The sequence below is a fragment of the Myotis daubentonii genome, chromosome 2 (assembly GCF_963259705.1).
Source record: "Myotis daubentonii chromosome 2, mMyoDau2.1, whole genome shotgun sequence".
Classification (NCBI taxonomy): Eukaryota; Metazoa; Chordata; class Mammalia; order Chiroptera; family Vespertilionidae; genus Myotis; species Myotis daubentonii.
Window position 1 is genome coordinate 180,143,502 of NC_081841.1, and position 18,534 is coordinate 180,162,035.

The window sequence follows — 18,534 nt, forward strand, 5'->3', positions numbered from 1 at the left end:
CCAACTTCCTATTGGACTCACTTTTAAATTTCTCACAGGATCTCAACATGTTAAAGATCAAATTATTCATTCCACTACATTTCCACCTCAGTAAATGCAACTAGCAGTTTCAAACCGAAACCAAGCAGACTCTCTCTTGTATACTTTTTCATGTCTATTTCATCAGTAAGTCCTAATATATCTGCCTTCAAGTCCCAGCACCCTTGTTGAGCTACCATAAACCTATTTATCAAAATGCATTTGGGCATTTCCTTTCTAATCTCTCAGTTTGCTTTATTTCAATGTATCCTGCATATAGCAACCATAGGAACTTTTTAAACATATAAATGAAATCATATCACTCCTTTGCTTAAAATATTTCAATGCTTTCCCATTTCACAAGGAGAAAGCCTAAACATATAACCTTATCTGTGATCTGATCCTCACCCAGCTCACCACCTCACCCTGAATCCACTGAGACCAAACCACACCTTCAGTTCTGTGAACACATTCTGTGAACACACAAAGCTCTTGCTTGCCTCATGGTCTCTGCTCTTGCTGGAAGTATCCTATTACCCTTCACGTGTTAACTTCATCTCATTCAGAAGGACTCTAAATCTATTCCCTGCGATTTACCACCCATCTCCATCCAGATCAATGAAGCCTCCTCATTTACACTTATCCATAAACATGAATTGTAATTTTGCTTGTTCTTGCCCATTAGAGTTTAAGTTTAATAAATGTACACACAGTATTTTGGCACTGTGTCTATACCAATAAGTATTTATTAAATGAATGACAATACAATTCATTCCCTCCTATCATAATTCTTCTATCTCAAGTTCACTAGATTTAAAAATTCCCTGTTCTTTTGTTCCTTCTAGCAGTCTTTCGCTCCCCATTTCTGATAGAATATAACAGTAATTCTTCTTTTCGTTTCCACCCCATCACACACACAACCTTCATATGTTCACTCAAGATGAAGAAGCAGGTGGGTAGCCTTTAGTAGAACAGAGATTTAAGAACCTATACAATACAGTCCTTGGGGACAAGGCCTGACATTGAGAATTCTTCCCTTCAGTGATGCTGCTGGAGTAAAGGGAGGAGGTTTAAGGGACACCATGTTTTAAGCCTTTCTGTTTAAGTGCCAAATATGTACCCTTTGAAGTCAAAGCTTTCTAAATGCATGAACTCTCATGCTCTTGTTTTAAAGTCAGTTGATGAAATTTTAGAGCCATAAATTTCCCAGGCCACTCAGTTATTACTCCTCACTACCAGCCCTTCCTTGCCACTACAAAATATCAAAGACCATGTGGATGTGTGTGTGTGTTAAATCTTTGAACCTGGAACTACTGATATAATGTACTGTGTGAAAGAAGAGTGGAGAGTTCTGGGGAGAGAAATTCGGAAATGTGGAGTGAAGTACGGAGGGAAAAAATAGCAAGACCAGCGCTGCAGAAACTATTTTCTTCCAGAAGACTTTCTGTGGCTCTTGTCCTCTGACCTCTCCAGCTGCAGCTAGTGCTGAGAGATGACAAGGACCAAATGGATCCCGTCTCAGACAGCCTGGCAACAGCCCTTCTGCAGAAACCATGAGCCAGTTCACCCAAGCTCTCGCTGGTACGCTTCCAGTAACAGAATCATTTGGAGGTGCTGCCCTTCTCCTTTCCCAGCTGCCAGCTAAGAACTGAATTGAGACGCCATGATGTGCTGTCAGCCTGGACTCTGCCTCTGGAAGTTTAATTTGAATTTGGAATCTGAGAACCCATTTCCCAAGGCAGCAGCATCCCACACAGCTGTTCAGAGCAGCCCTACATCTCTCATCTGTAGGAGGCCCTGGATGACTGTGGGCCACAGTTCCCCGCCAACACTCACTCTCTTTACGCTCCAAAAACATAAGAGCAGCTAGTGTTTTTTCTTCTTTGATTTTAAGACATTACCAACAAAATCTAGTGAGTGCAGAAGAATGGAAATAGCCCCAGTCTTGGAGCCAAGAGTCCTGGCTATTTTGTCCTGCCTCTGCCTCAGCAGCAAAGACCTTGGGTAATCCTTTTAGTCTCTACATTAAATTGCTTTCACCTGTGAGACTGTGCAATTCTCACTACCACACTTGCTTCTCACAGATATTGACAAGATTAAAGAAGACAACGTGTGTGAGAAGGGCTTAGCCAAAGAACATATAGGAATAACCCATAGACACAGACAACAGTGTGCCGAAGGCCAGAGGGAAACGGGGGTGAGGGGTGGGAGCAGGTGGGCAAAGAGGGGGGATGGGGATATATGTATTAGGGTAAGCAATAAAAATAAGTTTAAAAAAAAAAGAAAGAAACAAGCTACCAAGATAACAGCACAGTAGCCACAAAGTAAAGCACATGTATACTAAGACAAACAATCCAATTAAAAAATGGGCAGGACAGCTGAATAGACATTTCTCCAAAGAGGACATACAAATGGCCAAGAGACATATGAAAAAATGCTCAAATGTTTTTACTTTTGAATAATACTTTTTATGAACTATGTTATAACTATTAGCAATAAACAAACTAAAACATCCACTTAAGATTGTTAAATTAGACGAACAAGTAACATATTTTGGAAAGCAAAATTTAACTAATTACAATAGATTTATTGATATCCAAAAAGGTTTTGAGAGGTGAGTTTTGAGGTTCTGATATCCTATTGACTGTCATGGTGTGCCCTGTGTTTGTGTCACCACACTGACCCTGGCTTCACATGGAGGGAGGGTTGGGGATTTGCTTCTGTAGAAAGTCAGAAATGGAGGTGTGGGGGAGGGCTCTTTTCTCTAAATGTTTACTTTGATAGTCTCTGAGTTAAATGACACATTTAGTACAAGTGTGTGTTTTTTTATACTTATTTTCCCTCCTCATCTATGACAGTGGTCCCAAAACTGGGCCACACAACAGATTCTGTAGCAAACATTTTAAATGCAAATTTCAAGGCCCCTGCCTAGACCTGTTGAGCCAGAATTTGTGATATCTCTGTTTATGACCGTCCCGCCCCCCCCACCCCCAGGTACTTCTGATATAGCTGGTTCTTTGTGTCACTGATCTGTTATGATTTATGACCTCTCAGGATTGACTTTTTAAAATCCTAACATTAGATAGCCCTTGTACCATTTTAATCACTTGGCTTTGTTTCAATAGTACGAAATTATAAAAGCTATAGTTCCTGAAAACCACAACTTTCTATAATTATAACTCAAACGGGTTGAAAATGGAAAACATACACATATGAAATTTTGTAGAAAGTCAAGGAAGAAAAAAATCCCAACTTCCAGCTATTTCCCATGTTGAGACCTCATGTTGCAACGTTCTTCCAAAGTGAATTTTATGTCTAAGCCATAAAGACCTAAGAACCGCTCATGGGAGTGCCGTAGCCCCAGCCCTCTAAGACCGTTAGAGTCACCTCTTCCAGCCCCAGCCACTCAGTAAAGACTTTCAGCCTCTCCAAGAACTCCCTGCCCAAACTATCACTAATTTACTGTTTTCTAACATGATCATTTGTAAGAGATATTTTTCAGTTATTGCTGTCAACAAAAAATTTGTTTAATAAACATAGATTGTTATTTTCCCCATATGTTCAACAGCTCATTCAGAGCCATAAATAGACAATAAGAATGTTACCCACAATGTATAAATAGAGACATACCATGACATGGCCAACAGCACATTTCCGCATTAGAACACTGCATTAACATGTCATTGCAAATATCTGAAAATTGCTCCTGAAAATAAACAGATTAAAACTCATCCAATAACTGAAAAACAAACAAACCAACAAAAACCATTCAGGTCCAATTCAATGTGAAATTTAGTCTAAGAAAAATCTTTATCTAGCATCTTAAATTTTTAGCATTGTTTCTTTAAAAAGCGAAGTTTCTTGTTCTCTTAAATGTATATTATTTCCTTTCTGAAAGGCATATTTGTAGGTGGAGCTTTAAAAAATAATCATCCCATCAACCTATTTCTTCTTATCCCTGGACAAGGAGTACAGTGATAAGGAAGTTTAATAAGGTACTTTATGCCTTTATCACTGCTGCGTTGATTATGTGACCTAGGAAACCAAACCAACTTTCAACAGTCAATTGAAAAATTGGCCACTTGAAAAGTTCAAGCTTTTCATTCACTCTTTTAAGAAAGAAAAGTTAGTTCAAGACATACTTAAGCTAGAAGAGGAAATAGCAGGTCTATATTAAAACTGTGGATGGATTTTAAAAATATTCATGCTAGTGAATATGGAAACATAGTGGTAAGTATGAAAAAAATAAAATCCCAAGTAATGTCCACTTTTTGAGAATGTCTGAACTTGGTCAGGCTATAATCAAGGTTTTTTTCTTTATTCCTCTCCCTTTGAGAGACATGTAGGAGGAATCAAAGACTATGAATCAGTATTCTATAGGTTTTACTAATATAGTGTTATGAAATTTAATACTTTGGAATGATGAGCAATTAGAGTGAATATATTTTGTTGAGGACACTTTCATAGAAATAAAAGTTTAACTTGTAATAAAAACAAAGGTTTAACCTGTTCCCTGTAATTAGGTTCCTATGATGTTCTCCAATGTTTTTGTATGGTTTTGAGAAGAGAGGGTCTATATGGATTTAATTTTTCTTAAGCAAAACCAAACAGGGAAGTTTAATGAACTTACATAGTTCAGACTAGATTTATGCAACTAACACAGAATCTTGTACAAGACGAATAAATTTTGCTCAAATGACACTTGCTGGTGATTTTTTAAAGTTTTATTCTAAAGATATCTTTATCCTGTGTTATCTTTCTTTAACAGCCCACTTTTCCTGTAGGTCCCACAATAGGGACAAATACGGCGATTAGCTTTGCTCCTTACTTAGCACCTGTAACCCCTGGAGTTGGGTTAGTCCCAACAGAAATTCTACCCACCACACCTGTTATTGTTCCCGGAAGTCCACCTGTCACTGTCCCGGGCTCAACTACAACTCAGAAACTTCTCAGGACTGACAAACTGGAGGTACTTCCATTTTATTTGTGGTTTGAAATGCATTTGTGGTAGAAGTGTACTTCTGTGTAGGTAAACGCTTGTAAGATATTGCATACACATTCATCTAAAAGCCATGCATTCATGATTTTTGGTTTGAATTTGAAGCCAAGTATAAAGGAAATTAGTCTGTGGGAAAAGAGTATGTTTAACACACAAAAAGTCAGCTGCAAAATATTAGCAACCATTGGAACACTGATCAATCACTATGGCAGCCATAGTGATGGCTCCTGAAGGCCTCCAGCTGGGCTAGGCTTTAACCTTTGCTGGATTCTGGATTGGTCTCCAGGGGGCAAGTCAGGAGCCCAGAAGCCAGTGCAGTGGGGGACACTCAGGGACAAGGGTGGGAATAAGTCGGATTATTACTGTTGACCAGTTGGAATGATCATATTTCACTATTTTAGGAACTAGTATGGCTGTACTACAACGTTCCGGAATATCAGCCCTCAGTGTGTTGTTGGTAAACAGGGGGAATTGCAAACGGCAAATTTGTTGATTGGGACCGTTTCTTCAACTTACACTTAAGTGTTCTATAAAAGCCAAGAAAACAAGTACATATATTTATAAAACATAATTCTTAAGTCCTGAGTCAAGCCAACCCATCTATACTTTACTGGGTAATATTTCTCTTTAATCAGAGTTAGAGGATTCATCCATTTATCTTAACTACTATATCCTGTGACATTTAATAGAGCATTTCATATGGGTGTGTAAAGGTTTTAATAGATTTTTCAAAGAGCTCCTTTAATTCCACTACCAATTAAAGTTGTTAGGTGATATATGTATGGTTAGGATGTACCCTGAGCTTTATGTTGGATCCTTCGAGAATGTTCTTTCAAACATACATTTGTTTAAATATCTTGAGGGCGGTCAAATGTTGCTGCCTAACGTCAGTTTCAATCCAGAGTATATGGATCTCCACATGAAAAGACTGCAAACTCTAATCACTACTGTTTTGATCTAGCGGCCTGTCCCTGTGAATGCTGAACAGACCTTTCATGGGACTAGATAAATGTATGGGCTCCACCTGCTGGACCCATGAAGCTTACGTTCAGTACGTGACTGTGTGGCTTTAGGAAACAGATTAGATCAGCTGAGTTGGGAACAAACTGTCATTCCCAACAGTACTGATGGGCAAAGATATATGTAAAAATGACTCACCATGACTTTAGCAGAGCAGCTTTCAGTTCCCACTTCAAACCAGGAATGAAGTTGACTACGCACAAAGACCCTTGGTAAATGCTTACTGGCTGACCCATACCTCTGATGCAGTCTCAGACTGGAATCATTCCATTTACAGAGGAAGGCTTACTCAGAATCTGTGGGAACATCTTAGTAATTCTTATTGTGCACATTTCATGAGCTAAGAATGGAATGTTGGTTAATATTCAAAGTAGGAAGAAACAGTTGACAATTTTGTGACTTATCTGTTTACTCCTCAAACTCGCTTGGTGACTGGGGAGTGACACTGTAGTTCCCCAGTATGTTTGACTATCACAAGGCTTGACTGTCATATCAGTTGACCCTTCATATAACATCACTGATGATCAGGATGTGAACCACCACTTAAATATACCCACTTTGGGATTGGAGCCTAAAAAAGAAAATAACTTAAAATTTTACTAGTAATTCTTCCCTGCTAATGATATTTATAAATCTAAGAATTATGTATATATGTTATTTATGTTATTTCATGTTCTAATATTCAGGGCAGAATTAAGGATACTTTTTAAATTCTAAAAAACAAACAAACAAAAAAACCCTTTATACAGTAAACTCTTGATTCACCAGAACTTTCAGAGCATGGGGCATTCTAGTTACTTGAGGTTTCAGGGTAACTAAGGATTAAGGAATAAAACTTTTCAGCATTTCAAACTCTATTCTACTTCCCTTCGTTTCTTTCTCTCCCTTTACTTCTTTCCACATTTCTCTCTTTTTTGTCCTTTTAAAATATGTTTATCATTTTTCTGTGCTGTCAGAAATAGTAATATGGTGACCTTAAATGAAAGTTTTTGGTGGCTTAGATATCATAATTCTTCAGATTTATTATCATGCTATCTTTGTAGAGCTGGGGGGGGGGCGTAGGGGGAAACTGGGGTATTCACCACCCCCCATTTCCCATTCTCAGAGAGGAGGAACGAGTGTGTCATTTCCCCCTACTCTTTTTGGAATTGTATAGCTATGGCCTGGTGGCTTAAACTATGGTGAAATTATCTCTCCATGCAAAAAACCTATAGCATTCCAGAGTTGTTCAGAGTAGAAGATTTGTGTGTGTGTGTGTGTGTATATATATATATATATATATATATATATATATATATATATTCTCCAAATTATTATATATATTTATATATTCCAGAGACAGTGGAGGCCTTATTGATTTCTCTTTGTTATTTTCCCCAAACTGCAGATTTTGACTTATTTTCTCAATATCCACTCACTCTCAACCTAGAAAAGAGGGCAAAGCAAAACTCAAAATCGTTTTTATTAGGGATTCTGGTTACTTGTATTCTTGATAATCAAACTTGCAAATGGCACAAAAGCCACCCTTCAGAGAAACGAAAGGAATTAATTCAATTAAAACACACACACACACACACACACACACACACACACACACACACACGCAAAGGGCTGCACGTGCAGAGGCGGCCAGGCCCTGTGCTGCATTGTCTGCTCTCGTCCCCCTGTGTCGTAGGTATGCAGGGAGTTCCAGCGAGGAAACTGTGCCCGGGGCGAGACCGACTGCCGCTTCGCACACCCCGCCGACAGCACAATGATCGACACAAACGACAACACCGTAACCGTTTGTATGGATTACATAAAGGGGCGTTGCATGAGGGAGAAATGCAAATATTTTCACCCTCCTGCACACTTGCAGGCCAAAATCAAAGCCGCGCAGCACCAAGCCAACCAAGCCGCGGTGGCCGCCCAGGCAGCTGCAGCCGCGGCCACAGTCATGGTAAGTGGGGTGCGCCCGCCGCGCACCTTCCTCCCCCCAGGAGCCCGCGGGCTCTCGGCGCCTGGGTCCTGCCGCTCTCCACACCCGCTGGGAAATAGGGAAGGCTGCTATTCCTGCTGCTCCGCTGCCTAAGTTCTGTTGTTCCCCCTCTTTGTTTTGTTTCCCCCGCCCTCCCTTCTTCAGCACAATAAGTAGATCCCTCAGGGGCAGGTAACCAAGGGCAGGTGCCAGCGCCCTCCCCTGGGGCCAGTTCTGTGGTCACGGGCTGGGGTTCTTCCTGGGAGAGGGGCTCCAGGGCCTCCTGCTGAACAGGACGGTGGGCACTGGCGCTTAAGAGAGTGCGAAACTGAGCAATAGACCGCATCTTCGGAGAGCAGACCCTGGAGCAGAGAAGTAGCAACAGGTGACCAGTCAATGACTGACTCCTCCCTATTCCCATTGTTTTCCTCTTTTCCTTTAGTTATCACGGGGGCCAAGGGATGTGCTGCAAACTTTCTCTCCCTAAGTGAAATTTTACACAGAACACCAAGTCATGAGAGAGATGCAAATGGAGCTGTACTGGCTGGTGCTTAAAAAATAAATGAGTAATTAAATAAAATTAAAATAAATAAATAAATAATAAATAAATAATAAATAAATAAATAGATAAATAAATAAAGGCTGTGACCCAGCATCCAGAACTTGAGTCACTTTCCTGTCCCTTAGAGACCAACAGGCACCTCCTTATCAGCACTTGGGGGCCTGTCACAGCCCCAGACTCCTGGGCCCCACCCCAGATTTTAAAATTCAAATGTTAGGTGTTTTGTATGCACATTAACATTTGAGGAGCACCTGTCTAGAGTCCCAGTGGTGGGCAAACTCATTAGTCAACAGAGCCAAATATCAACAGCACAACGATTGAAATTTCTTTTGAGAGCCAAATTTTTTAAACTTAAACTATATAAGTAGGTACATGGTTATTAACTTAATTAGGGTACTCCTAAGGTTTAGGAAGAGCCACACTCAAGGGGCCAAAGAGCCGCATGTGGCTCGAGAGCCACAGTTTGCCGACCACCGGCTAGACCACTGATTCTCAAACTTGGCTGTATTTTGAAATTACCTGCGGGGTCTTGAGAAGTTCAAACATCAGTCGCTTCCCCCAAAGTTATTTAACTGGTCTGGACGTGGCCTGGGCAGTGGCCTTTTTTAAAAACTGATTCTGATGTGCAGCAAAGTTTAAGAACCACTGGACAAAGTTGTAGAAGGTTCTAATAAATCTGTGTTCATGTGAGATCTCTGGCTCATCAGAAGTCTGCTTGAATACATGCTTCTCTTGGTATATCAGCTCCATTCTCTAAGACCAGTTTCTCTATACAATGCTGACCAGGGTTTGCACACCTTACATCTCTGAAGGAACAGTGTACCTACTATATATAAATGGTAGATGACCTGGGTTAATGGGGATAAAAGAAGAAATGGCCACTTACACAAAAAGGTCATTCTTCAGCCTGTTATCTTTAAATCAAGACTGTATTATTGTGTCTTCCTGTGCATTCTCATGTCATACTCATCAAGACGCATACACGTTAATGGAGTGAATGTCAGTATGTTTAGTTACCATAGTTTCCTGGATTGTTACATTGTGCCCAAATTTGGAATTCCATCATTTCAGGGAATCTTGCAGCAGCATCAAAGACAACCCAAAGGAATGTAGTTTTAGATCAAACGCCAGCTTCTTTCTGATAATGACATGGAAATGACTGAATCTGTCATATCTTTTTAGTGACGTGAGAGGCTCATTAGAAACCAGCCTAGGTGCACTTGGATAAAGTCAAAGCATTCTTACTCTAGAACTTTCAAACTGTGAAGATACGCCAGACAGAGCTTCTCTTTGGTAACACGAAGGGTATCTGATCTTCAAGAAAGCAGTCTTGCTTTACACATAAAAATGGGGCTACGCGGGGAGATACCTGTTTTATAAAACATGTACTGGAACTTTGAATTCCACACTGCTTGTTCACTTCCTTTTGTTCCATGTTAAAGTGGCAGCTCTCATTGTTGTCAGGGTTTCCTGACTCCTCAGATCTGCTTTTGGCCTGTGATGCCTGACATGGGCCCTTAGTTCGCTTGCCCATAGTTGGATGGTTTCTTGATCCAGTCAAAGTAAAACCTGGCTGCATGTGCACAAGCTGGAGAAGGCCCAGAGGGGGCAGAAGATATAAATGGTAAGGCCAGCAAGAATGAATGCCACGTGTCTGGCACATAGTAGGAGCTCAATTAAAGAGAACCTTCCTCTGCATAGGTGACTAAGGAAGCTCCCAAGATGTACTGGTTTGGTGATCTCTAAAGTCTGTTCTAATACTAAAGATCTTTCAATAACAGTAAACAATATCAGTCAAATAATATCCTCTACATCACAACATCTGTGTCCTATAATGCTGTGTTATAACATGATTATTCATTCATACAGATTTCTAAATGCAATCTACTCATGTGCCTTAAAGTGTGAGCTGTGTGAGATATTACTATGTATGCTTGATTCTCCCAGAAGACAAGCTGTTTGCATCTAGCAAAGATAACCTACAATATGGAGTGGTAGAAAAGAAGATGCTCATTATCCAGCTCAGTTTAGAGTTCTGCGTTTCTTTACGTTTCTAGATTATTATAATTTCTATGAAAATTATGTATCAGAAAAAAAGAAAACATGTACCTCCCCGGAGAAATATTTAATATTTCCTTTTCTACTTAGAGACTTCATTAAATGATTCTTTCTTAAATCAAAATGTTGTTCATCGATATTCTTCTAGTTAACATATCTAGTTAGCATAAAAATCAACCCAACAGTGGGTGTGTTCTATAACTCCCGAGGACTGAAAAAGTGGAGGGAAGAATTGAGGTCAAAATGACCTTGAGTTTACCATCCAGTTAATGTTCTCAGTACACACAGAGAACAGGCTATGTAACCTTATATAATTAGCACAGACTAATTTAAGCTAAAGAAAATGCATTATTTAGCAATATAAAACTATACAGGCATGAAAGAGTTTAAATAAAAGTGGTGTCATGGAAGCTACTTAATGGAGAATTTACATTGGAGGAAAGAATATTCAGTATAAAGAAGCTTTCTTATTATAGAGCTTATTGGTTTATAAAAACGTTCACAATTTTACTTTTAGAGCAATGATTTCATATTTGAGACTGCCATCCAAAACATTTTCTCCATTGCCCATTCTAAACCTCTTCTAACCTATAGTCCTTTCTAGCTCTTTCCCCACCCCATACCTCTTCTATGAAATGATTTCCTATCATTTCTATACTTTTAATCCTGAATCATCAAATGATGATAAACAACCCTTTATTTTCCAAGGAAAATATCATTTACTGTTTCCCACTTTGAGAGTTTAGTACTATTTCAACTTATTTCAAATGTCATAGTTCAAATTCAGAACTTTAGAACATAACATTTATATTTGTTATACAAACCTTAGGGATTTACTTATTGTGCTAACCATTAAAAATGGGTACTTCATTTTTTATTTGCATTGGAGTTATTCTTTTAAATTTGTTTATTTTCACAGAATTTCATCATCGAATTTTTAGATTTTTTACAATTACCAAGGAATAGAAAAAATTTTCATTGTGGTCTAAATCAATCAATATTTGTTGTTATTTCAACTGTTTAAATGAAACTGTCTGCCCAAAAGTATGATTATAGATACTATTTCACTTCTATTATTTCAAGCAGTACTTTGCCATTTTTAGCTGTTTGTTATTTTTAGCTATTGTATTTATTCTAGAGTTCCACATCTCATTAACTGGGTTGGTCGTTAATTGTAGTTAACTGTACAAGTAGAACTATTAAATATAAATTATTTTGATACCTGAAAACACTAAATACCTTTTTAAAAGGTATTTTATTAGTATAATCCGGTAAGTTGTTTGAGATAAATTGAATTCTAATTTCAAATATAGTGGAAAACTTAGAATGGATGATAAGTTAGTCATTAGAAACAGTACAATGGAATAAAAGAGAGAAATTTGAGAAAGTTACTATTCAAATTCAAAATTTGTTAAATTTGGAACCTTATTCCAATCCATGCTAGCAGAGTGAAGAGAAGAATTGAGACAATTATCCACATGATTCAGACAAAAAATTAAGATCCAAACCCAACCAGTTTTGCCTAAATAATCTTGTGTTTGAATATTTTTTTGCCTGAATTTTTTTGTCTCAGTTTGCCACTTCATTTTGTTAGGCTAGATCTTCATTAAAAATTATTTTTATGCAATTTAAGATATTATATTTTTTTACTTGGGTTCTATATATTTCGCACATTGATTATTTCATATTTGAAAACTAACTTATCAGAAGTTCTTCAATCCTATGACCCTTAAAAGTTTTGCTTTTTTTTTTCTGAAGCAATATAAAAAATGCTTATGGTGTGTATGCAAGCTGCTGTTTTGATTAACTTTCCTGAATTTCAAACATCTATATTTTACTCTCTTATATGCTTTTAACTAAGGTATAGTAGATGCATTTTTGCTTCAATACTAATTTAAGGTGTAATATTCATTTCTTTAGAGAACATTTTTGTTGTTGTGCATGCCTAGTGTTTTGTACGTTGTATATTGCATTCAGAATATTTTTTTCCTTCTCACCTATCCACAATGCAATGCCGTTCCCATGATGCACCTCTGCTTGCTGTTTACCTGTATGTTAATTCGCTTGAATCCCATTGGCCCACTGCCATCATGTGCTCGCTGCCTGTTATTAAAAGACTCAGTCGACTGCCAAAGCAATGAAGCGACCTCTCGAAGCATCTGTAGACCTGGTACTTTGACCTTTCACCTTTCGCTTTGCATGTAGCCTTTCAGAGAACCATCTGAGATTTGTATTACTTGTAAAATATTGGTTGCAAAAAAATCATTATTATTAATTAATGAAAAATTCAATAAGGTGTTTAGCCATCTCATTTTCATATGTAATATGTAAAATAAATTAATCCTAACAAATGTTAATACCTTTTCCAAAAGAGTAAAGCAAATTTAAATGACTTGGCTCAGAAGATGCTTATTATAATTCTTATTAACATTTAAATTCAAGAAATGATCATTTAGTTAAAGTAAAAAATAGAATTAATGATAACACAAATGCTTCTTTCCTTCCTTAGAATAGTTTAACTCATTTAAAAAGCTGGAGCCATTTTTTGTTGTTGTTGCTTGATAGTTTTTCTTTTCCTTAGTCGAGATGCTACTGTTTTGGATTACAGAAATCATGCTTTCGCTCTCAATAACGAATTCTCACTCATTCGACATTGCCGCTGTTTAAATTAAGGTGCATGGCACAGGCATCTCCTTAGCTGTCATTTTAAAAAAAAAAAAAATGTTGCAATTGATGATCTCTGTGGACACTGAAGTTGCATTTACTTTGAGTTATACATATCATGTCCGATTCTTCACTTATAGGCCTTTCCACCTGGTGCTCTTCATCCTTTACCAAAGAGACAAGCACTTGAAAAAAGCAACGGTGCCAGCACGGTCTTTAATCCCAGCGTCTTGCACTACCAGCAGGCTCTAACCAGTGCACAGTTGCAGCAACACACCGCGTTTATTCCGACAGGTATGTGCCCTGACCGTTCCAAGTCCTGTGTCTGTGTGCCCTTCTGGTCATGTGCTTTCTTCTCATTCCTCTAAGCTGTTTGGTGGCATCTAATTTGCTTTTAAAGGTACCATAAATACAGCCTGAAACTCATCATTGTCCTAGCTATCTATCTATATTTACCTTGCTTGGAATGATAGCTATGGACTGTGAGGATTCTAAAGCCAAATATTTTATACAGTCAAGTGACAGATTAAACCCGTAAGAAGCAAATAGCCTAAGCCTTTTGGTTTCTTGTATTTACACATGTTGTGTAAAATTGTTTATGTAAATAAGACCTTCTATGTGTGACAATTGAAATTTGTCATTAACCCTGAATGACTTTAAAAAAAGCGATTCCTATAAATACTAACCTTTTCTTTTCTATTCCTATTCAGAGCACTAAAAAATGAGGCTATTCAAATTAAAGCAATCCTCTACTCATATTTTTACATCCATTCTATCTCTTTCACCATTCTTCTCAACTTCCACCAAGTTTACAATATAGAGAGCCAATGCCTGATAATATTAATACTAAGATGCATTAACTCTATCATTCCACTAAAAGATGAATCATTTTAATCATAGAATCTTGAAGTTGAAAGATTATTAGTGACCTCCTCATCCAGTTTATTGTTTTACAGATGAGAAAACTGAGGTGCCCCCCCCCCCCGCAAATGTGAAATGACTTGCCAAGATGGCACAACTAATGAAAAAAAAGACCCTAAAACCTAGTTTTCCTATGATCAGTTCAATTTACATGACAAGACATTCCCTGGGTCTCCATGTGTGGAGACCACAGAGTTCTCCTTTAAAGCTTGGTATAAACCATCAAATATAAGGAACAAAAGTACAATGCATGTCAACCCTCCCCCATTTCTTACCCACCTCCCCAAACACAGACTTACATACACCATACACAAAAACAAGGAGCCACCATAAATTGACTGTGGTTTTGACCTTTAGTCTGTGTTAGAATCAGAAGCAGGAATAATAGTCTCATAATATTTTCTAGAATGTCAAAAAACAAACAAAAAACACAAACCAGAGAGTGACTTAGGCCTTAGTGAGAAGACTGTCCATTGTGTTCTTAGTTTCAAAGTCAAAATTTTCATTCCATGATAGTAACTTAAAGGTAAATGTAAATGAGTAACAATCTTATCAAAAAGAGTTTGTTGATCCTAATCCATGTGGTTGGACTTTTCAGGTTTATTATCTATTTGCTTAAATCTCATAGTATATCAAATAGTTAACATAGGAGGGAGTTGAATAAATATTTCTATGTATTCTTTGTATAAAGTCTATACTTTTAAATGAATTACAACCTGTTATAACAATATATTTTATAGTAAAAATATAAATTACAAGTAAAATGGTTCTTAGTATTTAGTTTTCTTATTTTAGTTCTGCTCTACTCTTAAAAAATGTTCATAGACCTGTAGAGTCAGTCTCTAAGTCTATACTTACTAGGGCTTCACTTTTCTTTATTACAATCTTAATTAGTGTCACTTCAGTGCAGTTATAGCACAGCAGTATCTGTACATGCAATCCATTGGCTATGACATGTTTGTAAAATAATTACTAGAAGGTAAACTTACCTCAGGGTCCTGTGTGATTTCTACAAATGTCTTATTTTATAGACCCCATCACTAGATATTTTAGGAGAAAAAAATAAGGAAGAATATACTGAGGGGAAAAACATAAAAAGACAAGTCTATTTCTGAAGACTGGATGATAATGCCAATACCATTTCCTAGGCATGTCTATATAAATCCTGGAGCTAAGCCATGCAAAAGACTGAAGCCCTCTAATTCATATTTAACACTTCAATCCAATAATGATCGATTTGCTAAAGCACTGAAAGAATGCTAATTTTAAAATGGTTCACCTGGAAACCACTTAAAGACTTCCAAAGCAAGAATGAATATCATCCCTTATTCAATGACTTGATTATTATTGATGAAATGAATTGCATTGAGGACCAATAGGCTGAACTGGCTGCTATGGTTGTGCACTTCTGCCCTCTGCTGGATTCTTTAAGAACTGTTTAAATGTGTCCAGCAACCCTCAATGGAGTGGACTGTTGGAAGCCAAGTTTCACTTAATTCTGTGAATTATACATGTTTCCAACTATAACACTATATTAATATCATAGTGAACAAACATGTACATCTCATTTTCTGAAATGGCATTTCGACTTCTAAGAAGTTTTCACGTTTCTCTTAAACGATGAAAGATAAAATAATTTTATCACAAAGGAATTAGCATAATCTTCCCCCCCACTTAAATCCATAGCATAATTTCAGTGTTATTGTGCCTCTAGTTTTTATTTTAGGCTTTCTTCCTCACAAATCACATTTTCAGCCTAATTTTTAAATGATAATGATCATTTTCATTGTTAATCATTATTGTTTGAAATCTCTGCAAATTAAGTGATGGTGTTTGAAAGTATTTTTTTGCGACTTAGTAGGTGGTGGGCCCATTATTTTTAAAATGACACATTTTTATTTTTCAATAAACACTTTAACAATTGTCATAAATATGAAACAAAAAGCATTTTATGTTCTCCCGGAGGTTGCCCTTTATTGACAGGTCATTCATAACTGAAGTTCTTGTTATGCTACTAAAATTCTCCCATTGACACAATGTGAATTTGGATTTCAGAAATTCTGCCTTCAGTCTTTGGAGATATTAACATAAAATATTATGTAAAATATGGGATTCTTCTCCCAACCTTGCTAATATAATTATCACCCTGGTTGATGCCCTCGCACATTTTCAGTGGGTGAGAGTTTTCCTTTTATTTATTTTTTGTTTTTTGCTTTTTCCCCCCTTTTTTGATAGAGATTATTTTAACCTACTAGTTATACTTTTTCTTTGCTATGTTAGGAAAGTGGCAAAAACCACACACATTTACTAAAATAGTAGCATAATAGTTCTTGGCATTTCTCTGACAGGTTTATTCTGAGTTACTGTAAGTGTTCTTATAGACATTATCACATTATTCTTCAAGATCGTTCTGCCAGTGCCAGGCATAATTATTTGCATTTTGCAGATGGAAAAACTGAGGCTGTGTCTATGCTGCAAAGTGTGATATATAATTAGTGGAATTATCCAGATAATTCTGACTCACAGATTTTAGAGTTGTAATGTTTGTGCAACGGAAGCAGAAAACATTTGAGGCTTTGTTGATGAGAATTAGTGCCTTTGCGAAATTCTTCAGCCAATGAGAACAAAGATGACCCTCTGACCCCCTCCTTGACTTATTTCATTATATTGGAAATATGGAATAAGTAGAACATGGAACAGTGCTAGCACAAATGTTGCCTACTGATCATAAACCATAATGTTACATAAGGTTATCACATATCTTCGTGAAAGATTAGCCAGTGTGTAGTGGAAACTATATCTATATAAAACCACAGCAAAATTTATATATCCTATTCAAGTTGGTAAACAGTTATTGAACACATTATGTGCTCTGGGTTCCATAACCAATAATGAGAATACAAATGAGTTCAGAACTAGAAAAAAAAAAAAACAAATATAAGACAAAGCATGGCCTTCATTAGGATATGAGCAAAGCTATTTGAGAGTGGAGGAGAAAAAGGCATGTGCTGTGACTGGTTGACAAAGGATGAGGAGAAAGAAAGACTTTCCATAGCAGAACTTTGCTTAGCACTTTATAAGGAAGATTTAACTAATGAGGGAAGAGCATCCCTGATAGGGGGGTACAGCATGGGTTGGGCAGAATGTACTGAGAAATAGCAAGTGGTCCACTGTAGCTACAATGTGAAGTACATAAGGGATTGTGGATGGGTGGGGAGATCAAAATGGAATGAAAAGGCAGAGATGGGGCTAGGAAGCAAGATCAGGACCAGATGTGTTTCCGATATTCATATCACTTTTAGGCCACGTGGAGATCACGGTTCATCAAATTAATGTGGCTGAGCATTCCAGCCATAGCCTGAACTGGAACCAATGTGATGTGTCCAATCCTAGCCCAGTATGGTGGCAGGAGCTGCTGCTGACGTTTTGCAAACCAATAACATTCACATGCACGACACAGGAAAGCCCTCCAAGAAAGCCCCTCCTTACTGGAATGCAGAGGCATAACATGGAATTTTTTAGGGGTAACTTTGAATCCAGTCACGGTTGATTTAAAATGAAGTCATTCACAAACTGGGTACTTTAAATAAATTTTAGGAACAAATTGCTCCCATCACAATTTCACGAATGGCTGAGAACATTCATTCAACCAATTGTCTATCTACTGTGTAGACAGACCTAGACAGACATAAACAAACCCTGTTCTCCCAGAGGACAAGATGGATATTCAATAAGTGAGAAGACAGATGGATATTCAAGAAATACCCATAGAAATATATAATTAAAAATTGCTATTAGTACTATGAATGAAAAAGTAAAGAGTTCGGTAAGATTTAAAACAGAAAGCTGATTTAAACGACATATGGAGGTAGGTAAAAGAACACTTGAACGATTTTCTAAAGAAGTGACATGTACCATTAAACCTGGAAGATGAAAAGAATGGGGTAAAGATTATTCTAGTCCGAAGGGACAGCTTGCGGGAATCTCAGAAGTAGGACAAAGACGTGCTGTGTTTAGTTCAAAGAAATGAAAGGCTGTTTCATCAATCGAAAATCAATAAACTTCAACCTGTTCCCTAAAAGAAAAAAGAAAGAAATGAAAGGCTAAACTGTCTGGGTCGTGATTCTAGGGGAACTAGGGTATAGGACAAGCTGGGGAGGTAGTCAGGACAGGACCGTAGGTGGCCTTTATCCTAAAAGCAATGCGAAGGCAATGAGTCGTTTCCAGCAGAGAAGTGAACTGAGCTGTATTTGGAAAGGTTTACTCTGCCAGCAGAATGGAGGATGGACTAAGCCAAAGACAAGGAGGGAAGCAGGAAGACCAGTTAGGCTATTA

At 37.6% G+C, this 18,534-nt stretch overlaps 1 protein-coding gene across 7 annotated transcripts in view; it reads left to right on the forward strand.

Annotated features, from left to right (window-relative positions):
- The window catches only part of MBNL2 (muscleblind like splicing regulator 2), a 164,682-nt gene that overhangs the window by 113,473 nt on the left and 32,675 nt on the right, over nucleotides 1–18,534 (forward strand). For 4 of the 7 annotated variants that reach the window (XM_059684980.1, XM_059684979.1, XM_059684982.1 and 1 more), the window contains exons 4-7: nucleotides 4,787–4,987; nucleotides 7,713–7,976; nucleotides 12,731–12,784; nucleotides 13,419–13,572. In XM_059684980.1, the coding sequence (XP_059540963.1) occupies nucleotides 4,787–4,987; nucleotides 7,713–7,976; nucleotides 12,731–12,784; nucleotides 13,419–13,572 (673 nt within the window). The remainder of the gene's footprint in view (nucleotides 1–4,786; nucleotides 4,988–7,712; nucleotides 7,977–12,730; nucleotides 12,785–13,418; nucleotides 13,573–18,534) is intronic. The other 3 variants (XM_059684983.1, XM_059684984.1, XM_059684985.1) reach the window with 2 other exon arrangements.